Genomic DNA, 25,879 nt, shown 5'->3' with positions numbered 1-25,879 from the left:
ACTGTCATACTACGTATTTGTGTATATAGTCTTTTCTCAGTACATCAGTTTGAATGTCCCTCCCACACTCTATTACGGATGTAAATTTATTATTTCATAAATGGTCACTTGATTATTATTATTGTACAGTTATAGTCCAGAAAATACATATTATAGCAAATGATACTTATATTTCCACACTAAATTATGCTGTTTCAAGCATAATATTATAAATAAACAAAATACAAATGCAGTTTAAAGCAATACAATCTGTTTATGAACTGTAGTCTACACTTGCCACTTGGAACACCCACAAAACTTGATTGCCAGCAGGCTTTTGTTATTTTATAGCTATTTATCTCATAAGAGGCACATTAATAACATAATAAAAGTCATCATAATGCGGGCTACTGTTGTGGCCGTACTCCAGCTCAACACTCAACTTTGACCTCCCCGACATCACCTCCCGCCCACGCATACAAAGACATCTGTTGAAACACACGTGCATTAGTCTTATTTATGTCGTAAATGGCTTACTTTCTTTGATTGTACAACTATATTGGCTAATATGAGTGTAAAGGTGACTATAGGAGTGTTATTTCATGGCTAGAGGACTCTAATAATGGAAAAAAAATATTCAGAAAGTCACAAACAGGTTTTGTATGCTTTAACTATGGAACTATTATGTTTATTAATATTGAGTTGTACATTGCAGAAATTCAATTATGACTGTTGGTCTGGAACCAATTAACAACGGCAAATGATGGGATTTTCACAAACAATCCGGCTCTGTGAAGTGGACAACTGGAGTCTTTTTGAGACTTTGAAGATAGATAATGAGCTGACTACCAAACAGGAGCTGTTGCATTGTTTTTAGGGGAGCACCAGAGAATCAAGAGTGGAGTTAATGTCAGCTGATCAGGCCTACTTTCCAAACAAACAAGTCTGACTTTATTGTATAGGGTGGATGTGAGCATGAAATACCTGGAAAAGTGTTGAGCGGCGGTCAGTTATGGCCAACACTGCTGACATCCAGGTGAGAGCCAGCAGAGGAAGAACCACACAGGAGCTCCATAGAGACGCCCTGTGAGAGAGCATTGGTGGGGGGTGAGGGGGTAGGGAGAAAGGAAGAAGGAACACAGGGTTCAATCTCAAAGCAGTCCATGGCCACCCAGCTTGATCACATTATTCAATTTCTCTTACAAGCACACACCCGTCAGTCAGTCGGTTCAGTGGTGGGTAATTTGGGGCTGACTGGTACACTGATGTCTACTCTAATATTCAAACTGAGAAGTGAAATGATGTGTAATCATGTACATTGTTACCAGACTGACAACAGCACACAATTACCTGGTCACGCGGCCGGACTGTGAGAAAGCAAGTTGTACAAATGTGCATGCTGTGTGAGCACTTGCATGGTTTCATAAATGTCAATGGGGCAAAATGACAGCTCTGTTAAGCTACACTTAGAAATAATAACAACCATTAGAGAGAGCAGACAGCAATAGAAATAAAAAAAAAAAACACAGCTATGCTTATCCTCTCCTCTGGATGCGGTGCTTCAGACCAATACAGTTCACACACACACTTACCGTTTAAGCTTAAACGTGAATTCTACTTTAGCAACCTTGTGACAGTGTCTTGATTCGTTGATAGCTCTTTGGCGGGGGCTGACGGGTGACTTGCAATTGTCCACCAAACAACTCTATTTGACAAGCTATTTAGCTTCCGATATAGTTGTAAATAATGGTGAGCGCAACATCCTGATCATTGTTGGAGCTGAAATGTATCGAGGTGGAACATCAATCCATCAATCACTTTTATTGTACGAGTTGCTCTGAAACCGCTCATATTTATATAATATTTGCATATTTCTTTGTTGAGACGCTCCTCAATTTGTTATTATGGTTGTTCCAAAATATATGAATTAATAAATCATGCTGTTTTGTGGTTGAATACGGCCTATAAAAAAAAATCGTAAAAAGGTTTCTATATGTGAACTACAAAAAAAAAAAGATTTAAATATGGAATACTATTTCATTTATCACAATGGGGTCAGGAAGCAGCTAATCACAATAAACTATGGATTACCGTACTGCTATACCAGTTGCACCCCGACTCGTCTAATGTCGATCCAGAGTATGTAAAGTGCTGTAGTACTGTCCCTTGACAGGATATAATACAACGGTTGCTGAAATGTGAGGGGTGTACTCGCTGTTGTGAGATACTGTTAAACATTGTCATCAATCATTGTAAAAACCATATATAAATATATATATATATATATAGATACTATATATATGATATATTTTCCCCAACTAAACAAAGACCCAGTGGATGGCAGTGCTCAAACAGGTCATCCCAGGACAAGGCTGATTAAATGCAGAGGACTGCAGTCCATTTGATTTAGCGTGATCGGGTTTGAGGCTGTGGAAGCGAGACGACAGATTACCACATGAGGTATGGCATAACGAGAGCCATAAAATTTAAACTATGTAATAGGGTGTTTGACAGCAACACAGTTTACACAATCCCCAAAACCTGGCTGACATTGCTGTGCCCCCAAGTCTTAGTAATACAGCACATTAAAAGACAAATGATTCACAAATGCAGCCTGACACGGGTCAGTTTTGTTCTGTGTGACCCGAGGACAAGCTGTTTTGCATTGAAACACAGGCTTATTATTAAATACTGACTGTTTGCAGCACACTCTTTGTTTTTTGTTTTTTAAACCATCCATGTCTAAATGTCATTCTGCATTATTTCCAGCAGCCAGAGATTGCAGGGATGATGCAAAAAGGGAGTAAGGATGGAGAAAGTCTGATGGAGACAGATAAACAAAAAAAATGTGTATTCCCTGCAAAGTGGACACTATTTCATTAGTACTGATTCTGGACAGCCACTCAACTCTGGTGGGGATAAGAGGCATAGAAAACAGATGGATGGATTCCACACAGTATATTTCATTGGTGATATTTGTGTGGACAAATGAACTATATTGCATTCAAAGACACTGTCAAAGACGTTGAAATGTTAAGTAGAATTCTATACTGATCACTTGTTGTCAAGAACTGCAATGTATGGTGACACACAAGCACCGAATTTGATCACCAGAACAACAGGCTTTTATTGTAGATGTATAGATTGTAGATCAAATGATCTCAGAACAGTCACAATAACCCCTCATAAATTTCTCAAATAAAAACACAGGACACTTATTTGTTGTTATTACGTCTCCTATATTGGGTAATACGAGTGTAAAGGTGACTATAGGGGTGTTATTTCATGTGTAGAGGGCTCTAATATTAAAATCTGTATTCAGAAGGTTGTAAACAGGTTTTCTATGCTCCACAAAAATATTTCCTTTAAAGATAAGTAACCCTACTTCGCAGAACCAATTAAGCGCAATAAACGACGGATTAAAACAACTCTTTTTTTGAGAAACAATACTTTAAATACTTGAGGGGTATCAAGTTTTAATCATGAAACAATCTGATACCATAACTCAACTATAATCACTATTGTATCAATTCAATCAAAAAAAAAAATTGTTGTCGTGTCTTGCCTTTAGCGATGGATACGGTGGACTACGGTAACTAAAGAGAGGGGAAAAAGAGCGATACGAAAGAGAAAGATGAAGGTGGACTAACATGGCGCTGCTGGCAGTAGAGCTGGACAGAGCGGTGCTCGAGATCACGCCGCACTTGGAGCATTTCAGGAGCAGCCGGCTACGCGCCTCCACCGGGACACTTAAGGACACGTTGTGAACACAAATACACACACACACACACACACACATGAACACACATATAACCATGAAGGGAGGGGGGTGTCGGGAATGTGTGGAAACATATGTTCCAGTCATGATCAACGTGAAGGTGTCACGAATGCAAAACACAAAGAGTGGGAGGAAAACAAAGTGGGGGGGAGAAAAGAAAGAAAGGCAAATTAAAATCAGATCTTAAAACGTGGCAGCAGATAAAAAGTCTACAATACAAAGACTGATTTAGAGTGAGAGTGAGAGACAAACATCACCATGTTACATCAGAGTTATGAGGATTAACAGATTACGACGACACAGACAGGAAACGTGCCGATAATCTTGTCAACGCAGGTGTCTTCATTTTGGGTGAAAAAAAAACGTGCACAAAGAAGCTTTGTTGGGGCACGGAATGAACAACTTTCTTTTGGTTGTGTACTGCGTATGAGTAAAAAAAACAATGGGGCCATGCGGTGGCTATGCTACATTAGCATCCCATCACAGCTCATTGCCTTAATCCCCCTTGCTTCATAAAGGAAGCCATTATGCTAATGAAAGCTTGTCCTGTTAGCAACACGACCAATTTCTGAGGAAAAAACCCGCTGGGATTGTACTTTTTTCTTGATGTGAACTCATCTGCACATACGTTGTTCTGACCAGAATTCCATTGCTTGATATGGCTGCATCTTTCAGCAACATTAGTGTGAATGCATCTGAAATAAAACCAAAATCTGATAATTTGGTGGCTTTACTCCATGTTTTTTCTATAGCATAGGAATTAATAAAACCATGATGTTTCCTTTTTCAGTGTGCCTTATTATTAAGACAAATTATGCATATTGAAGCATAAAAATGGCAAAATGAATTAAAATACAAATATGAGTCATTCAAATGACCCATTCAAAGAGCCTGTGATGATGAGTAGTATTCTAAACTGGTCACTAGATGTCAGTAATGTTCGATGAGAGACACAAGCACCAGTATTGATCGGCAGAACAACTGGCTTTTATTGCACAATAACCCCTAAGTAAAACATGGTCTCCTACTACTCTTGCCGCCGTAACGCAAGACAATCTAAAATTCAACTCTGGATACATGTCTTTTCCTATACACACCCTACTCAGCTCCCTTATCACCAGAATGCATTTACAGCAAAATACACAAGCATGAATCACATTTATGTCTTACTTTCTCTTATGTCTATTGGGTAATACGTGTAAAAGTGCCTACCATGTCTAGAGGGCTCTAATAATATAAAAAAATATTTAGAATGTCATAAAGAGGTTTTCAATGGTCTAATGTTCCATTTATAAATAAATTCACTTATCACAGTCAAGTGTGGAAACAATTAACCTTAATAAATGAGGGATTACTGTGCTGTTTACAATAATTTCATGGTATTAATGCTGGTTAAGCAGCTTGCTGGTATTACAACATAGGTTCTGTTGCTGTTGTGTTGTAAATTCAAGGTATTGGTTCATGTGTGAAACTCTACACAACTGCTTGCATAACATGGCAACAGAGGCTAACCAGTCGTTGACTGATAACCCCCTTAAAGTATTTGCACAAATTGTCCATCTCAATTTGTGAGAAAAAGACAGAAAACACAGAACAAGTGACAGGAAGAAAAAAATTGGAGTGAATAAAATCAAAAGCATGGATTTAATTTGTGTTCATTTAAGATGCATGCCACCTGCTCGGTAGAAAATAACGTGGTCGCTGCATGCTCTTTATCGGTTGACGTGAGAACAGAGATCTTCTGTGTGGCTACTATGCCAGGTTCCTGCATCACAATCCTGCTTTATAGTATTCAATTAGCAATCTGTCTGATGCTCATTTTCATGTCTGTGAAGACCACAGACAAACCCCAACACAAACGTAAACGCAAAATACCAGCAGAACCCAAACCCAACACACCATAGTGAGTTACAGATGTTTTGTGTGTTGCAGGAAGAGGTGCCACATATTTTATGGTGTACATTCACATGAATGGATGAATATTCCTTTGTGCCCCTAAACTCCTTGCTGTCGGAGGACTTACCCTGCTCGCTGCTTCTTTGACTTGTCTGAGATGCCGTCTCGAGACATGAGCTTGTTAAAGACCACGATTCCAATGAGCATATTCACCTGAAGTGGACAGAGGAGAACGTTTCATCAACAAGGCAGTAGAGGATTGCTAACAGGGATTCCCATCTACAATGGATGTGTATGTCCTGAGAGTTCAGCTCAAGTTGAAGGTGACTTTTTAATTGCCTTCCTCACTTCGGACAGAAAATGACACAGGGAGCATAGTTCATATGTAAAGGCCTCCATGCTTGCTTTATAATGCTCAAGGCAGATTGTAAGGTCACAGCTCATTCGGGGCTTCATAACTGGCCACCTAGACAAGTACAACCTCCAAAGTCAAACCCAATTTCGAGCAAATTTCAGCAAATCTTTCGACCAAAATAAAATGACCATCTTGTCTTTTAACTGGACACTTTCCCATCAACCAAAACGTCTCATTTGAACTTCGACAGTTATCATGATACTGGTCATCACTGGTACCTTTTTGGGTTAAAAATCACAAAAAACATCCCACAAAAATGGGGAAGAAAGACAAAAAAGGAGTTCATTGTTTCAGATGCAAAAGTCATATATGATATTGTGCAAAACGTTTTAACCTTGAGGCATATTAAAGCCAATCTATACCACTTTCCTTGAAGGCTCCATTGTAGTTATTGACTTTATTTACCAAACTGAAATACTGTAGCAGTTGGAGAGGGTGACTTATAGTATAATCACATCATATTTGTATTATTCATTCATTTAGTGTATGCTTGAAGGGTGAAGTGACCTTCTGTACGTTCGCAGTAAACACAGCATACATTCCATTGGATACTCCCACACTGATATCTAAAAAACACCATTAGTGGATTCCATACTGTATACTGGCTAAGCACAATACAACTGTATATATTGCATATTCTCTGGCTGTAGATTGCAACAGCGTACTCCAAGACAATATTCTTAAAAAAAAGAAAAAACAGCAGATTTCTTCGCTCTCAGAACAGCTGCCTGTTGTCCTAATTCCTCCCATGCATTTCCCTTGGGAACACCTGCGGTACATCGGGCAGATTTTTGTAGCTTGCTAAACACTTTTCACACATTTCCCCCTGCTGCATGCTGACAACATGCCAGATTGTGTGAGGACGTTTGTCAGGTTAGTCATGTCTGGGCCGAGCTCTGCGTGCCAGCATAATCTCGATCTGCTATTTGTCTGAGGTCAGGTTCATTAATTAGAGACAAGTCCTGTGGGAGGAGCCTGTGTCTTTCTGACCGACATCTGCCTCTTAATGCACCTCCTTGATGGGGTGGGGCACGGACCTCCTGACTGGAAATATTACATTAACACAGGGAAAGAAGAAACACCAGACTCAGTGCTGTATTAGAAAATATAACAGATTATTACTTCAAAGGCCATTTGGAAAACATGCTCATCATAAATACTCAGTAGAGTCTAACCTGGGGTGTTCAAAGTTTTTAAAATATTATGAATATATTCCAATAGTATTTTGACTTTATTCCCATAAAAATATAACTTATTACCCAACCTAATTTTCCAAAGATTACAACTTCATTTTGTTTTGTTTGTTTATTATTAACCTAACCAAACCCAATGTTATGATAGGTTAATTGGCAACTCCAAATTGTCCATAGGTATGAATGTGAGTGTGAATGGGTGTTTGTCTATATGTGCCCTGTGATTGGCTGGCGACCAGTCTAGGGTGTACAGCGCCTCTTGCCCAAAGTCAGATGGGATAGGCTCCAGCATACCCCCGCAATGCTAATGGGGATAAGCGGTATAGAAAATGGATGGATGGATGTTTAATATTATGACACAAATGTTCGTTTCACCACCCCTGGCCTTGATATGCTTGTATATATAAACAAGCTCTTCCTTGCCATGTAGACATGTGATGGACAGATCTGTGCTTATGACTGAAAGGAAATACGAGTACATGCACGCATCCACAACACTAATAGCAGAGGCAGTAATTGCTCAGCTTTGTTTTAGTATTCAGCTAGGATGAATGCTGAAAAAACAGCATTCAGTGATTCCCTCAGGAAAAATAAACTCATCGTAGAAAAAGCCACATACAGCAGGCAACAATATTGAGATATTGCTGCACAGTGATAAAATACACTGCTTTGGTGGTGTTAATTGCTATAATAATCACAAAGGAAGTTATGTTTTCATTACACCGTTTGCTTGTTTGTTTGCAAGTTTACACAAAAGGTGCTAAACCAAAGTTACATTAAACTTAGTGGGGGTGTGGAACGTGAATGCTGCATTAGGATAAAAATGATGAATGAATGTACTGTATATTAAAATATGTCTGAAGGCCTGCCATTTGGTTTTGTTAGATTTCAACCAATATATTAAAAAAGACGGATACTCACCAACACAATGACGGCAGCAGGTCCAACAAAGGCATAAAGCAAACCTCCCTCCAGGGATAACCAGCAGCTAAAAGACAAAGGATAGTTACACTTGCTTCTGATCATGAAAACTGCATTAACTGTTGAGCCATAGTGTTATTGTGCATTACCTAAATTCTATCCAAAAACTTTCTAGTAGTATAAACTAGTATAAATCCATTGAGACTTAATTCGTTTCCCATAGGGATGTTCCGATCAGGATTTTATGCTGCCAATCCCGATCATCCATGAGTGAAATCGATTCCAGATTAAATGTCTGTTCTTCGGCTTGAATTCTTGAAAAATAATCATTGGAAAATAATTATGTTGTTTCTGTGATTCGACTGTACATTTCCAATCTATTTATATAACCGGATTTCCTGCTCTGTAATGATTCCTTTCACTGGAAATTCTACAATTTGCAGTGTTATTATAGTTTACATAGTGCTGTTTTTTACTGCGTCATTCTCAGCCCACAACTTTTACCTGGTCGTGGATGGAGATGCTCTGTCTATGGCTGCTACTCCTACCCTGAGAGGATCCCACCTCCCGTCTATTTGCACAAGCCTGCCCCTAATGAAGATGCATTGCTGCAGGGGAGGGATTCGCTCTAATTGCCATTTTCATTCAATCAGAATAAATGTTACTACTCTCTTCCATTTGATGTCTCCTTATTGAACCTCTCCATGGTTAAAATGCCATCTGGAAACGATGAGTTAAAGTACCGTGCAGCGTTACGGACCATTTTTCATTCTCTACGGCTCCCTGGAATGTTAATCCTGTCCAAATTAGGTGGGTGTGAGAATGGTCTTAGCACACGCACTTGAAGTTAAAACAAACAAAACAAACTTCTCCATTCTGATCGGCAACATTCAAATTTGTTTTTCCAAACTCATGTTTACATCAGCATTTTCTGTTTCTTTCATTATTACCAATTCGGTCGCCACTCTTTACCAAATCAGACACCAATAGCTGTTTTTTAGTGCTCATAAAAACAATGACACACCATCATTTTATGCATTTCACCAGGCACATGCGGAAGAAACTACTGCATAGCAACAGAATATAAAGTTACTTTTCCATACACATTTTGCATCAAGAAAAAAGGTGAAAGTGGATAGGGCATGATACTCACTAGCTGGCTGTGCCGTAACCTCTTGCTCTGGTGAACCCGACTGACACTGCTACAACTAAGGCTGGAAGACCTACAAGACCAAATGACAACAGAATTCAATAGGTGGCATCAACAAGGAAACATTTTGAACAAGGATATGTGACTGCTGGTGTGTAAGTAAGTGTAAGCATGTACTCCCTTTGACTGAGGTCATCTTGTAGGTGTTAGTTATTGATCACATCACATTCTATAATACGTCATCCATCATGCATGCATGACCGAGGAGGATAAATATTGCTTTTGGTGGTGAAAATTCATACAAGTATTGTATAACGTATAAATGAAGTGGTTGTATATCAGGGCGTGTGCAACACACAAGTGTGAGCCAGAATGTCACACCGTGACACCGTGAACCATGCTCAACCCATAATGAGCTTGTTTCTGAAATATTCATGTAATTAACAAAGCTGTGATTATGGCCGCCAATGAAAAGTAATTAGAACGAGACACACTAACAAATAAGTCGGCAGGGGAGCCAAGCTGGTTCATGGAAATATTTTTATTTGACAAAATCAGTCTAGCAATATGTATAATTGAAATAAATATACAGCTATAGGTCATGTGCGCACACTGTGCTGATAATCCAACACGAAAGCGAGTTCCAGATCCCTTGTTTCCATGGTAACATCTCAATCACATAATTTAGGGAGAAAATTGCAAACTGGATGGTTGGTGGAAAAGGTCTGCTCTACTGGTCTGATTGTTTCATGCATTTTTGCAAAGTCTCTTGTGCATTTGTGTTGCTCAGCCTCACACACACACACACGCACACACGCACACACGCACACACGCGCACACGCGCACACACACACACACACACCAGGGTCAGTATCTGTCAATCTGTGACTGTACAAACAGCTATACATTCTGCCTTCTCTCTATCAGGGAAGGGCATCGGCAGGGTGTCTGATTAGACCGCTGGGATCAATATGCAGTGGAATGGAATGAACAGGTGATGCTGGTGTTAATTCAAGCGTCCACTCTAAGCATCTGGCCAGTGTTGTGAAGATCTTATCATGTGTTGATTATCCTTACATTCCTGTAGTACATTCAAGGGGAAAAGACACAGCGTGTAGGAGACATCCGGGTGATGCAGAGCTGAATAGACTTGAGGTGATTCCCTCTATGTCGGCCATTGTGCGCAAGCGTTTGCGCATCCATGTCTGACTATAAATTATATTAGAAAGTATGATGAACGCCTTTTGGTAAATTGGATTCAGGCCAATGCAATTTGCATTGCACAGCAAAAGGGAAAGGGAAAAAAGCGATACAAATGAGAATCGAGCAAATGAAGGGTTTTACGCATTATGCTGGCAACAATTTGACACTGCAAGGACATAATCGGTTACATTTTTATGTAAAATATCTTTGTGCCACTGCTATCCATCAGTGCCTCCTGTCACACAGCGGCAGCTCAGTCAGAATCCAAGTCATAAAAAGCAACCTCAAATTCTCCTATACTCAGAGCTTTCAGTTGCGTTAAACTCGAAAGCGAAGGTTTACATCACAGTTTAAGGTGCCCTATTAAGCACAAGTGACTTTTGAATGATGTTTGAACAGGAAGATATATCCATACAGCCTCTTTATGAGCACCAAAAGGATGAAATCTATCGTCTCCATCACTTGTTTGCTCCATGTTTGAGACAGGAAGTGACTTTTAAAGTTCTGGGTGATGTCATGAACCGACTCATGGACATGATACCACCTTTGACCTCTGACCTAGCGAGATGAGCACACCCCAGGTATACACCTACCACTTGACTGAGAACAGATTTGTTCAGAAAACACATTGTAAAATAAAGCCTGAAGTGCTACAGACATGGTAGTTGGATGTTTTATGGCCAAAGCTTTTTCCAGTGACAGCCACATTCTAAAAAGTAAAATATACGGGGCCCACTTGATATTTTAAACCAAGCCATTTTATCTATATTTCTTATATATGTATGACTATATCTCCTTCCGAAGATTTGTGTTTGTTTTAATGTAACTTTTTCTGCATTTACATTTTTTGTTCAAATATTTCAATTATATCCTTTTTTCTTTCGTATTATGGCTTTACCACTCAAATATTTTGATTTAATTTTTGTAATATAATTTTTTTCTAAACTAATTTCCAAAATGTTACATCTTCGTTTTGTTTCTTTATTCTTTGTTTTCACAAAAAACACATGTCTGTCATGTGTCATATTGCTGTTTTTTTCCATTATTCTATTATATCATATTTATATGTAGTTATTATATTTATGTTGTATTTTTTCTGTTTTTTCTTGTTATAGTAAACTTCTAATAGGTATTGTGTGACTTATGTGACTTGTTTAAAATTAATGAATACAGGATTTGACCTGTGAAGTGAATGCCACAAAAACATAAAATTATTAAGCTGAGACAAATTTGGTGTAATTATGGAATTATGGTAAAAGCTACTGCAAAAAAAAAATGTTGCATCGTCACATGCATTAAAATTCACAGCCAGTCACTTTTGTCCGTACAAATGATGGGATAAAAGCTATTTTTGTCATAAAACACCAATTTGAAGAGAAGAGATGAAAGTGTGCACAAACCGGCTCCTCTTTGCAATTGTATTTTGTCTGCTTGAACTGCACCTCTGATGGAAAAAAAAATAACTCTGCTTTGAGCTGCCTTCTTATCTTTGCCAGTAATGAGAGCTGCTGGCTCTTGGGCAAGGTATATGGATTTATAGATCCTCTGTGATAATTGAAAAACAACTTCACAACAGATGGGGTAGGGCCCACAACACTGGGGTACAATTAGTGCGGAGCAGGTTCAATTTTCCAAAAGAAAGTGTTGTTTTTATTTCCATTCATACCTTTATTGCACCCATGTTACATGAGCATGCCTTTAATAATTCTGACTTACTGGGATGTTTGTGTTTATACAATAGGTAATTCATGAGCAACTATAGGTCTATGACTTTGTAGCCCAATCAGGAATTAACTGACACACATGCAGACTGTCCATCCTTAACATTTTCTCTTGTTAACTTGGATTTATGGTGCACTGCATTGCAGTACATGACTATACTGGGCAGTAAGACATTTTAAATGGCAAAAAGAAACAAGTTATACAAATAACCCACAAGGCTGCAAATGAAGTGCTTATCACGTTTGATTTGTGTGAGATGGTTGTGTGTTTTGGATTTGCTCACCCCAGCCGAGGCACAGAAAGCGCTTGCGAATGAGTCGTGACCTCACTTTCCCGATGACCGCCAGGTAGGACTGCCAAGCCTCCGTCAGCACCCAGCAGAAAGAGGCCAAGAAGAAGAAATGGAGAAAGGCAGCGGTCACGGTACATAGGCCCTAAAGGGAAGGCAAAAATATACTTAACCATGTGTAAAATGTAACTAAAAGCATGCAGCAATTCCTATATTTATTCAGAAATATTGCTGATCAAAACATTGTAAAACTGTTGTAAAAATGTATTATTCTGATTTTCCAACCGTAAAAAAATACTGGAATTATTTAATCGATAGAATTAATCATTAAAAGTTTGCTGGAACCAAGAGGAACCTTGAGTGAGGTGAATGAGCTGAGCTGAATGTGTCCTGACTGCTGATTGGATGAGCCAGAAAAGGGGAGGGGGCGGCTGCAGCTGCATGACTATGGTTGTTTTGGCATGGTGGTTCATTTTTGTGAAGTGATTGTCAATCGACCACCTCTTACTCGAAAATATCACAATCCCAGAAGGGTTTGCAGCTGTGAAAGGGGCAGATTAACATTTCCCAGCATGCTTTGCTGTACATCACTTCAAATCACTTTTGATTAAAATCACTAACTTTGCACAGACAGGGTATAACAGTTTCAAAGTTGTGCCGTTTATAGTCGTGTACAGGCAAATTGTTACTTTGAGTCTGAATCCGGAACCTTTAGTAACTAATGGTTATGCAATTAGTGCTACGTTTCTACTGCATCATACTGTGAGCACCTTTGTCCAGCAATGCTATAACAGTGTGAGGTCCACAATGTCAACTGTTTCATTCTTTTTTCCAAAGGTTTCTGGGCAGAACAAAATTGTGTTTTGTTCTAAGACAGTGGTCTTCTGGCCTTTATACTTTTTTATATGTTTGTTTACTCTTTACAGTGTCTTACCTTGCTGAGTGTTTGTGATTGTCCCACCAAAATCAGTAAATTGGAGGCCAGGATGGAGAGGCAGAAGTTCACCAAGATGATGGATCTCTCCGAGCGGATATACCTATAAGGAGCAGAGCAAGACTGAAACACATCTTCTCATTTTTTTGTTATGTAGATGTTTAGGTTAATGTGACATAAATATCAATAATATAGTACAAAATAAAAGTTATTTTGTTGTGATTTTGAGGTAGCTGAATAGGTATGTTTTGTTAGAAATAACATAGAAGTATGTCAAACTGTAAAAGATATGCTGGAGAGACATTAATGAAAAATCATTTATCATGTTTTCATAAAATGTGAGCAAAACACTGTTGAACCATTCTAAAGGATCAGTCTAAATGACACATGTAAGTGTGTGGAAGGGATACTAATGAAAAATCATTTGAAATGATTAATAGCTTTTATCTTTTTCAGGAAATTCAAGGAACATGTCATATTTGGGCCATTCTACCCAACTGGAACTAATAATGAAAGTAGCATGAGGCACTGTTTAACTGAAGTACAATTTCGTAGAAAATATAAAGAAAATGCATGGATGTACTGCACTTGCAGATAGAGAAAGAATCTAGTGCTGGTAAAGATTCTAAGCATCCCCGCCTCCAGGAGACTCTATTTGGTGCACGACTTAACACAATGTTCAGTTACACTTGCATAAAGCCATTAAAAACGAGTGCAATGTTTGTGCAAACAAATACCTCCAGAAGGCAGCATAGATAAGAAGCAGGATGAGCAGAGCGGTACAGGAGACCCCACAGCCCACCATGAGGGGCACTGAGGGCATGCTGGTGGGACCCATTTCCTGAAAAGAGCCAGAAGCAAGAGGAGAAAAAGAGGAGACAAAGAAAAAGTAGTTCATTATTACTAAAGAGTATCATCTCATAAACATACCTCCAGACTGCTTGTGTACTGTCACATGGCTTCTCTCTAGGGACGTGCTGTAGAAAGGAATGATGCTGCCAGTACACTACACACCCCGCTGCCTACCAAATGGGCTTGATGTTTGGCCCATGTTTAAGTTCTCAATCACACAATTTACTCCCTCGGGTGACTTGCCCTCCCTTTCATCAAGATTTATCGCTGTACACACACACACGCACACACAAGCACTGTGCACTCCACTTAATGCAAATACAGGACATAGAACCACACATACATTCAAAAGCCTGGACATGTGTGCCAAGTAATTGAAAGGCTGGGTGCCGGTGAGTGTATCTGCTCAAGATTAGTTATGAGAAAAAAGTAGTTCAGTGCATGGCAAATGGACTGAAGAATTATGTCTACTATGATTTTAGTTTAGTTGTAGTCCTGTGACACAAATTTTAGTCACATGGTCCACAGGAAATTGCATCAATCAGACCAAAAGTAAGTTCAGTAGTTTATTTTTTCTCTAGCATCAAAAGACACGTTATAGTATTCTGGTCACTAACTGACATGGCAAGGTAAAAAAAAGAAAAAAAAACTCTCCTCCCATTCCGTGTGGAAGTGGTACGTTTTTGGCTTCTTTGTCCTTCTTCCCCACACTATTTGAAGCACTTAAGTTTAGAATAAGTATTTTGGAGGCTAACTAGTTTATTCATTTAGGTTGCTGTCTCGTGTCCCTGCAATGATCCCGTAGCTTGCATATTATATATTAACATTTGAGGGTGTTATTTATTTTTGGCTTTTCTTCTCAAGGCAAAATTATGGTTACAGCTTTTTGAGAGGTTTGAGCAAGAATGCACAAGGTGGAGGATGTCTCTACTCTTAAATTAGCCTCTACCAGACATGCAATTATGTCATTTATTCAATTTACATCAACAAATTGTCCCTCAGTTCTCCATTGTGTCAATTTGTCCAACAGCATTCCTGTAATTGGTTAGGCAAAACGGGGGTGAGGCTATTATGTGTCTATTTTCGTTAGTACAAAGAAGCAAATACAAATTGGGACCACGGGCTATAGCGTCATGCAAATGTCTCTTTGCAACGGCATTTGTCGCTAATTTCATTTGCTTACTGTATGTGTGCAAAGAGAATATAGAATGAAACACAGCCACACAGATTAGAAAGCATGCAGAGCTTTGCTGGATATGACCGTGCCCCCCTGCCTGGGCCGACCATGCGATGGAGAAGATAGTTATTTTCAGCCCAGGAAGTTTAACCTACTTATCTTCCCTCACTCACGTCCCTCCTCCTGCCCACCCCGCACCGCCATCAAATCCGTCTTTTTATCTCCTTCCTTCCTCTCCCATGTCATTCTCACCTTCGCTGTCATTCCCAGCTACGACGACTTCGTCGTTTTTACTCCACTCAGCTTTTTAATTCACAACTACTAATTCTGTGTGGTTGTGTAAATGTGTCTGCCATGTTGGTGGGATAAGAGGATTTAAATCTTCTGCAAGGCATGCTGGGTTAAACACTCTACTGTTAGAGTGAGACTCCTCTGTGGCATTGTTTACTGTGGTTAAGTTGTCTTTCACGATAGTTTTCAGTCATTGCAATATGATTGGTTGTCCTTGAAACTACTAAACATGAGCTATGCCTGGCTTCTCTTTTTTCCCCCCATTGCCAATACCTATTTATTTCACATACAGATGCCAAGCAGCAATGCCAAACCTCATAAATAACTAGAATAAACCAGTTTAAGATGTCTAATGGAGGCTAAATAAAGTGTGAGTGTGGAGTGTCAAGCAAAAGCAATAAATACTAACTACTAAGCCAGCAAAAATCCTTATTTTATTTTTGTTTCCAATTCTACTGTTTTTAATTATTTTTGGCATTGCGGAGATTAAACACAAATACATACAGATGCAAAGTGTTAACGCCAAATATCTTAAATAGGAATCATAAATCCAGTTTAAGCATTTATGTAAAGTGGAGAGTAACCAGTTTGAATGCTGAGTACTTTTTTTCACATTCAATTCTAACCACAAACCAAGCAAAAAGTGCCCATTATTTTTCTACTCTCTTTTTTTCTTTATTTTTATTTTGGCATTTTGAAAATCAACCAGCTCTAAGTTAGAGATTGAAATTCAGAAAAAATATATATTTGCAAGTTTCTTTATATTTTTGGGTCTGAGAGAGTGAGACACGATGAGATTTTAACTTTACTTTTGTGGGAAAAATTCTAATGAAAAATATATTTGTATTTGTTTCTACTAGTTTGTATATTTTTTATATTCATTTAGATTTTTTCTACTAGGTTACAGTCTTCTGCGCTGTGTGTGAATGCTAGCAGCCCCGCCTCTACCCACCAAGACAAAGAGACTGATAAAAGGGCTCACTCTGTCCATGCTGTTGTTCTATGGAAATAAATGTGCTAAGGTGGGGACACCAATGCACACAGTGAAAACCCTCTTCCTGCCTGTTTGGAGGAAAACAGACATGAATGCAAATGCCAATATATCGCGGCCGGCATAATTATTAATAGTAAGAATAATCCTGTGTCAAGACTGTACAGAGGGTACGTTGAATAAAAAAAATAAATCCAGCACAAAGCGATCACTTGATTAACTGGAGGCACAAAATGTTAAATTGACTTTTATTATGACGCAAGTGCCAACTCCAAATCCCATGATCCCTATGAGGACTGTCGAGGCAATGAGTCCAGACACATCCGTGGGGTTTGCCTTCCCACTGCAGTCATTTTGGGAATCAAGTTGGCTTGGGTTTATTGCATGGCGGCGTGACCTTAATCAATCAACTCTTCTGGGCTTCTGTTTCGGTGATAGAAGGTCTCGACAGACACACACACAGAATACACAAACTGGAATCTCAAAGGCCATAAAGAGTAAACAGGATTAACCAGCTGTCCCTCACTCCACTGTAAAGGCAGCAGTACTTCTCAATCCCTCCTGTCACATTCTCCTCCCTTCCCTTATTTTCTATTAAACAAGGAGGTTAATCTGCAGACCTCCACTCCTTTTGTCCTTGTAGCACCGTGTCCTGAGCTTAGCTGTCTCGACTGCAGCTCAGCTATGACAAACAACTCGATCACCACACGTGCATGCATCTGAACCACCCGGATCAGACCTGTATCGTATGTGCCACCTAATTAATTCAGTCGATCCCTCTTTGTTTAAGAAAATCCAATCTCCACTGAAATTGAAAGCTTACTCTGGAGGACCCTAAAGCGACATTGAGCAATCAGCCTCTACTGACTGAGTGCCATTGACACAAAAGGTACTGACCCATACCTTTTGGTCCTAAATACTAGCTTTAATGGTGTGTTGGTGCTGATTGATGAATGACTAATGACTGACACCAACACTCTCCTCACATAAATGTCACAAAAGCCAATATATAATCATACAACTCCGTAAGCCTACACAAACAGGAGGTCACTACAGTACCCTTGAGCATGTTGAAGGATCTCCTCCAATGAAACTGACATTTATAAAAAGCTTTCATTTAGTTTAATTTGATTCTTGCATTTAGTGTTTTTGTTACTGCATTTTATGTCCAGGTTTTGTGTGTCAAGTGATGCTAATTTAGTTAATGCTAATTTCGGTATGAGTACCGAACAGAACACAGGAACCAAACTCCTTTGCAACCTGAGAACCTCCAGTATGGCTGTTAGAGATTGATGTTGGAGAGTGAAGTTAGACCAGTCAGGCCACTGATGTTCAGTCAAATCGAGGGCCTGGCTCACACTGGTTATTTCAAATGGGCCTTAATGGGGTTGCGGTCAAGGGCAAACCTTGTTCAAACTCATCCAAGCATGCTTTTATGGAGCATGCTTTGCGCACTAGAGAATGTAGAAATAAGGGCTTTCCAGAAACTGTCTTTCCAAAGTTGGAAGCATTGAATTACACAAAACCTACTGGCAAGATAAACACTATGAGTCAGGGGTCGAGTCCACAAGTTTCAATGCAGAGCTAAAGTTGTTTACAGTAAAGCTGAAATAACTAAGTATATGCAGCTCATTACCATGGCAACAAATGCATCCTCACTCTTTCAGTTCATCCAGTCCCCCCCCCCCCCGCCTTCTCCATAAACTGACACCTTTGTGCCTCTTCTGCTTGTTCATCTCCTATCCACCCCAAAGTCCTCCATTCCTCCACATCTCCTTTCCATCTGTGTGACACCTGAAGAATCTGCTTGTTGTTTTTCTGGCTCCATTTTAACCATCAACAGAGGGAAAGCTGGAAAAATGCCAAACCCACGACCATCCCTCATACAAACACACATACATACACAACCTTGGAACACCTACACTTTAGTCAATGCTGAAGGCAGGTGAGAAAAGGCTGAAAGTTAGAGTGGGGGTGACAGCAAAACACATGCTGAAAATGTGGAATAGTGAATGGTAAAAGGTATGACAAACTGCTGTGCTATACCATTAATTAACTGGTGAAAATGGGCACAGCGAGTGGTAGAGGAGGTAAACCATTATCCTGTCAGGTCTTTCTAAAGTCCATTAGCACCCTACAAGAGTGGGTCAATCTATAAGATCACATTATAGCCCCAAACCGCTAAAGAGCCTTTTTCGATCATGTCAAATGCACACCATAAACCGTATGCTGTGTTTAGAACAGGTTACAGCCCAAAACACACATACGTTAGAGCTTTTCTTTCATCCATCACATGCTCACCAACACCTTTACCTTATTGCAAAGTTGCACAAAATGAAACCTGACTGCCCCAAAGCTGCGTCGAATCTGCATCAGGCGCCGCATCGATATTGAACCAATGCAACACTGTTTGGTTTGAAACTTGTTAAAACTTCAACTGCGTCATCCATTAAAATAAATCTCACTGGAATAATGACAACAACCTGGCACTGAGAGCCTGCTGCAATAATCCAACTAAACAGGGATGCCATCTAAATTTATACCACGCAAACAGCTCATTGACCTGACCCCTGGTAGTAGTTGCCTAATTAGCCCCCCCAAGTCCCAAATAGTACATCAGATTATGCAGTGGTGACTCACCGGCTCTTTAGCTTGCTGCGCTAGCACAGCGTAGGTGGATATCCTGCTGCACATGCATTTGGTTTGGACAGTGGTTGATGCGAGCGTTTGGCAGCCTTGTGTGCCCCAGTTTTCAGCGCCAGCTTCCCTGGAGGTGGGGAGAAATGGGAGGGGAGGTAGGTAAGGGGGATGGCATAGGGGACAAAAACAGGGATTGTGAGCATTATTACACGGCTGCAGGAGAAGTTCCACCTAAGAGGAAGGGGACAAAGAGTCTCAGAGGATAAACCTCTGTGAAGTTCACCAAGTTCCTGCAGTGATCCCGTTTATTCTTAAGGTTTAATATGCATGGTGCACTTGGCCTGTTGGCAGCCAGTGTCACTCGGCTTGTTCCAGGTCGCCGTGTTTAGAAGTCTAAACAGCCCCCTTCCTTTCTTCTTTTAATACCCTATTTTCTTTGACTTTGCATGGCACTAATTGCCGGCAGTACTTATTCATGATGAATTGTATTATTATTGTTGGTGTTGTTGTGTTAAGAAGTCATTCAAGATGATAGAACATGTGGTAATGGCACAGTTACGATGGCACAAGAAGTAGGAAGAAGCAGATTTTTTTTAATCTTACTCTTTCACTTCCTGTGTTTAAAGGGAACCTATTATGCTTTTACTACTTTTACAACCTATAAATGCTGTTAGAATGTTGCATTCTCATGTTAAATGATGTGGCCGTGCCTGGTGGTGGGCCGTGGATTAACAGGCCAGGTTGGAAGCAGGAAGTCCATGGAAATGCTAAATAAAGAGGTGCAGGATCTGGAAGATCTAGAAATCTCTATGTGCGGGTTATTGTATGTAGCCGCTCTATAGCAGGAGTCCAAACTCAATACAAAAAGTGGAAAATGAGCATAACTGGTCCCCTTCACCAGGGTAAGAATGTTCAACAGTGAGGTTCAGAGAGTTAGAGGTAGTAGATATCTCATTCAATATCAAAGAATAAATAAGACAAAAGCAATGTGTTTCACTTTCATTTCAAACACTTATGACATTGAGTACCTTCGATGGTGAATGAATGGGCAATGTAACGTATTCATCTGCTGATTTGATAAGCTTGACTTATGCTTGCGTGATATTGATTTTCTTCACAGTGCTGCTTTTGAACATACACTCAATAGACAATCCACTGGGTATGCCTGCATAATCATAATATTGTTAGTGAGCTATTCATTCAACAATGCTACTGTATATGATGATTATTGTAGTTGTAGACCACCTTCGAATTCTGGGCATCTCTACATCTCTGCTACACATTGAGGGCAAAAGTTATTCTGCTGTATCACAGAGTTCTCACTTTTGGGACAGGAAGATAAAAAGATGTGATTCAAAAAGAGCTAAGACTATAAATACATATGGATGGCTTGTCTCCAGGTCTCTTTTGCTGCACAGAAAATTAAGCCAACAAATCCTGGATAGCCAGAAACTGTGTGTGTGTGTGTGTGTGTTGCAGTGATTGGTGATGACGCCGCTATATCGAGGTCCCATCTCCAACAGTGGGAAGCGTTTGGTGGGAAGACAATAGAAGAAAAAATAAACAAAACAATGAAAAGCAGGGCGTATTTTTGAGGACAGTTTGTCCTATGAAACAGCTATAATGCAGCAAATACATTATACAACATTAAATATATTGCTTCCATAAAGTATGGCAATGGAATTGCTACTGGCAGATAAATATAATCCAATTCTCCCATAAGAAATAAAACTATTGGTACAGCATATAAAAAATAGAAGCATGAGGGGCCACTTTGATGTGTACTACAAACATCCAAAGTAGGTCAGCATATTGTAAAATGTAAGATACGTAAGATTTGTATTGTAGGTGACAAAGGAAATTAATGTACACTGGTACCTTGGTTACCAGGACAAGGGTGCAAGACCTCCAAATTTTATGGCTTAAAGAGAAGAATGTATGGAAAGAACACACGTGTGTCAGTATGAAATGACCACCATCTCAAAAATTGTAATAAGAATATCTACTTACTGTTTTTATTTGTCTTGGTTTATTTAGACCACACATACATGCACAATAAAGGTATTGGCATGACATTCCAAGTGTCCCTGAACGCACCTCTCTGTGGTCTAGTGACAATGAGGTCTCACTCTGAGGAGGATCAGTTGGAGATACATACGTATATGGTGTTAGAATTGTGTCCAGATCTGAAGAAAGTTATAAGCGTCAGACTCCTTTGTCTGTCGTCATAAACAGAGTGAGGTGGCTTGACATGATGCGCATGCGTTAATCATGCAAAATATGTTCACGTTGTTGATTACCGCCATTTTTCATCGCATGGCATGACTGAGTTTGTCGTCTCTGCAGACCATATGAACTGGTATACGCAACAGAGTCAGGGTCAAGCGACAACAACAACCCAAGTCAACAATATCTGTAGCAAAGAATTATGGCGGTATGAATTCAAATATGAACTATGACTTTCTGATGCATGAGCCCCTCCCTTCGGAAACTGGGCCGCATGGCAATTTTCCAACATGATGACCCCACACACCCTTCCATCATGACAACTGCCTTGCAATATTTGTTGTTGGCACAAAAAAGTATTTCTTGTGCCAACAAGGACACATGTAGAAATACAAACTGTCACATTGATTTGCAGACTGAATTTCATTCTTTATTGACTGCTGGTCTTCCTCGAATTAAAGAGGAATAGATTTGTTTATAACCATGCATTTTTTAACAAAAAAGACCCCCCCCCCCGTCGTCTCCAACTACCAATAAGTGGAGCAAACCCTGCAAAGCTTCTTCACAGGCGCTTGCTGTGCTGAGGTAAAACTAGTCGCAATTCACTGTTTAGGAGGGATAAATGGATAATTTTGTTTTATTTTTGCATTTAAATAGAGATGCAGTCTGCTTATCTTATCATGGAAAGCAGATCCCAGATGTACAAACAGGTGTGCAGATGCTTGTAGGTGGTTTTAAAGGCCACGGTTCTCAAATGTACACTGCAATGGTCCCAACGTGGGGCAAGTAAAATATGTAGTGTTGTGATAAACAACTCAGACCCACACAGCGACGTAACATTATTTTTTCTCCCTATGGAAAATAGCAACATTTAAACACAAGAAGTGAAGTATCAGTAATAGCTGAGGCATAGACAAGGAGTTAGATTAGATAGCTTTGTTTCTTCTTATGTCCCAAAACCCCCCCAAAAAACATAACTATGTACACTGTATTGCAATGGGTACCATCAAAAATATGATCTCAAACACCCAATCCTAAAGATGTATTTATGCGTCTTTTAAATTTTTATGCGTGAGAGGCAAAAAGAGGTGATGACAACTGCACACGAAGGGATGCTGCTTTTAGAGCAGTTTTAAGTTATAAAAACGGACACAAGAAGGTGAGAAAAAGCAAAAAAAGTACATTTTTTACAAAATGCATTTTGTCCGTTATTTTTTTTAGTCAGAAACTGATATTTTCCTGAAACGTATTCATAATCTTAAATTTTGATGGGGTTCATGTTTGCACAATATTTTGTTTGCCTTGAAAGACCAAACCGGACTGGAGTGCAAGAGGGTTACCTTTGGAAAAATGTCTGGGATTGAATGAGTTAAGTAAACAGTGTATTTACCATCCATGTTAGGATGAATATTTTTCATTACATCTTTGCTTATGTAGAAAATCTCAATCCAACTTGCTCCAAACACAGCTCTGACAGGAAAGATTCATTCTCATGGAGAACACGAGCATCACTGTATGTAAATGTGACAATCCAGTTGATGAAATATTTAATCTGATAAGTGAAAACCTTTCACCTGCTTTGCTGTGCTAAATAAAACATCAGCGGCTTCACCGAAGTCACTATGCTTTCTCCTCCGGGGACCATAAATGTCTGCTCAAAAGGTCATGGCTATCCATCCAATTGTTGCCATGATATTTTTTAGTCGAAAGTTGCTGAACGACCAACAGACCAATGCAGTGACAGAGAGTGGCTGTACAGCTTTTCCAAAAACACATCATAGAACTTCAGGAATGATGCTTCAACTTTTGGCTGGAGTTAACCGTCATTTACAATAGTATTTGTCACCTGACTGTTAAAAAGCGGTGTAGCAAATGTTACAAAAAAAACAGTAAAACGATCTGAAAAATAACAAAATTGACCTTTTGTGTCAACAGGGAATAAATTGGCGCCAACTCTTGAATGAAAGGGCAGCAATATGAAAGCCAATTGCACCCTATTATGAAAAGAAAAAGGTTAAGCATGCTATGAATTCTAAAATTGATGTCATAGATGAAAGGATTTCATCTGGATGTGGGTAAAGTTGGGGAGAAAGCTAGACTTGATTTGTGTTGCTGGTAAACGCCAGTAGTGATGGTGCCAAGGATGCACTCCTATGCACTCCTGACCCGCAGTTTACACTTTGTGTGTCGCACTGCAGTCAGTAGATATAATTATCATTACCACATTTATTTATACATTTACAATGTTTTACAACAGTTAATACAGAAAACTAATTTAAGATGCTGCAAGAAATGTCTCAAAAAGGGATTCAATATAAGCCCTGCATTTTACATTGCAAGACCCCTGGATATTTTTTGCTTTGTCACAGCTGATCTGGGTAATGTGTGCCATCGGCTGTGTTTAAAATAAATGCCTCTCATCTCATGGATGGTGAGATGACCAAATCAATAACACCCCCCAACTGTTAGTATACAAGAAGGACAAACAAGTGACTCATAGGCAAAAGGCAAACTATAAAAGATAGGCAGAATTTTGAAAGACATTGGACAAAATGGACAGCGTATGCACAGGCTTATGAGTGATAATATAACATTTTCAGAGTGTTCAATGGCTTACAATGGCAGATTTATCAACCAGACCTATTTTGCAGTTTTACCAATATACAGTATACTATACAAATATATGCAGTGTACCAGAATGCATGAAATCCAGACAGTACAACCCAGACATCATGCAAGCCAGAACGCACTCTCCCCTTGAGGCAAGTATACTTGCCTTTGTCCCTCACACAATGGTGCCAATCTTCATATGACACAAATCCACTACACTAACTCTGCCCCTTCCTTGCATCCATTACACAGGACTGACCAGCACATTTTTACACGACAACACAGGCACATGTTTGATCTCTGTGTGTGAACATCCATATATGTATCTGACCCACATACTGACTCTGTATAGTTTTTTTTCTCCATTCCGTGTCTGATGGAGCTTAGAAGCAGGAAAACATGAGATTATATGAAGCTTGGTGGAATGTTTATGTACAGGGGTACACAGTTTGTTAAATTGTTCATTAAATATTAATTGGTCTAACTCAAGGGTACAAAATGATGAAAGATATACATAGCATATGCATGCATTAGGGTAGAGGTGTCAAAAGTGCGATGCTATTTGCGGTTCACAAAAAAATAAAAATAAAATATTGAAAAACATGCAACTTCTTTTTTACTTTTAACTTCTTTTTAGCATAGTTGCTATCATAGTGGCCCTTTTGTATTCAGTATGTTACTGTAGGTGGAAACGTTTTGAACGTTTAGGTTGACTTGCACAGGCTAATGATCTGATACTGACAACTGTTTGTAAATATTAGTTGTACATTTGCAATTATGCAGCTCTGTTTTACTCCCATCCAAACAGGTAAAATTCCTGCTTCCCCCATGCTTCCCTTTGTGCTACGCGTGCTTTGGCATTGACCTCCGCTGCCCATGAGCTAATTTATAAAGCTCCTTTTTAGGGATTATCTTTCTTCCTGGCGTGCAAGCCGGAGCATGAACCAGAAAGCAGAGAGATACAGGTTGTCTGGGTCCATAAATGGTCCGACACTGCAAACCGAGCGTCTCTATTAACATGGGGAGGCAATATGGCCTGAAAGAGAGCCACTCATGTGGAAAATGAATTATCAATCCTCTTTGTGAGGGAGAAAAGAAACATTTAATAATGCTGAAGTCATTATGCTGATCATTTGAAAACATACAATTTTCCACAAAGTTAAGTCTTTATGAAGCTTTTGCAAAAAATTAATCAAGGTCAGAGATATACAACGTAAAGACAACAGTGGCCTCTAAGCCTACATCAAGTGCCACAAGATTAGAGAGGATAATGTATGGCCAAACAAGTTAAGCATAAGGTGAAGCTGAATATAACTTCCTTGTATATATGTATTAGGAAACATACTTGGGTGGGCGAGTGACTTACCCTCAAAGTCCACAGTGAAGAGGATATATGATCCACTCTTCTCAATCTAAGTAAAAATCTAAACACTAATGGCTTCTGTCAAAACGTGTTGATGCACAACATTCCAATATACAGGTCACATGACGATGTGATCAATACTGAGTCCAAAAAAGCCTACCGTGGGACTTAACCCTGCTTTACATAAGTGTGTCATCCATATTAAAAAGTAAAAGCTTTCCATATCCATGCAGTCCGCCGGTAAAAGGA

At 39.4% G+C, this 25,879-nt stretch overlaps 1 protein-coding gene across 27 annotated transcripts in view; it reads right to left on the bottom strand.

Annotated features, from left to right (window-relative positions):
* Positions 1-25,879, bottom strand: part of adgrb2 (adhesion G protein-coupled receptor B2) — a 162,137-nt gene that overhangs the window by 31,433 nt on the left and 104,825 nt on the right. For 23 of the 27 annotated variants that reach the window (XR_013627691.1, XR_013627689.1, XR_013627690.1 and 20 more), the window contains 9 exons: positions 19,432-19,558; positions 14,218-14,321; positions 13,481-13,583; positions 12,541-12,691; positions 9,336-9,405; positions 8,183-8,249; positions 5,781-5,866; positions 3,630-3,728; positions 964-1,063 (listed from right to left, as the gene is read on the bottom strand). Coding sequence is in view for 23 of the 27 variants with exons in the window: in XM_078792013.1 (XP_078648139.1) it covers positions 964-1,063; positions 3,630-3,728; positions 5,781-5,866; positions 8,183-8,249; positions 9,336-9,405; positions 12,541-12,691; positions 13,481-13,583; positions 14,218-14,321; positions 19,432-19,558 (907 nt within the window). In the remaining 4 variants the exon portion in view is untranslated. The remainder of the gene's footprint in view (positions 1-963; positions 1,064-3,629; positions 3,729-5,780; positions 5,867-8,182; positions 8,250-9,335; positions 9,406-12,540; positions 12,692-13,480; positions 13,584-14,217; positions 14,322-19,431; positions 19,559-25,879) is intronic. The other 4 variants (XM_078792012.1, XM_078792022.1, XM_078792027.1 and 1 more) reach the window with 1 other exon arrangement.

This window comes from Doryrhamphus excisus, linkage group LG7 (genome assembly GCF_037039965.1).
Source record: "Doryrhamphus excisus strain RoL-2023G ecotype Guam linkage group LG7, RoL_Dexc_Guam_v1.1, whole genome shotgun sequence".
In the NCBI taxonomy this organism is placed as follows: Eukaryota; Metazoa; Chordata; class Actinopteri; order Syngnathiformes; family Syngnathidae; genus Doryrhamphus; species Doryrhamphus excisus.
The sequence above is the reverse complement of the archived record's forward strand: the minus strand, read 5'-3'. Positions and strand labels throughout refer to the sequence as shown.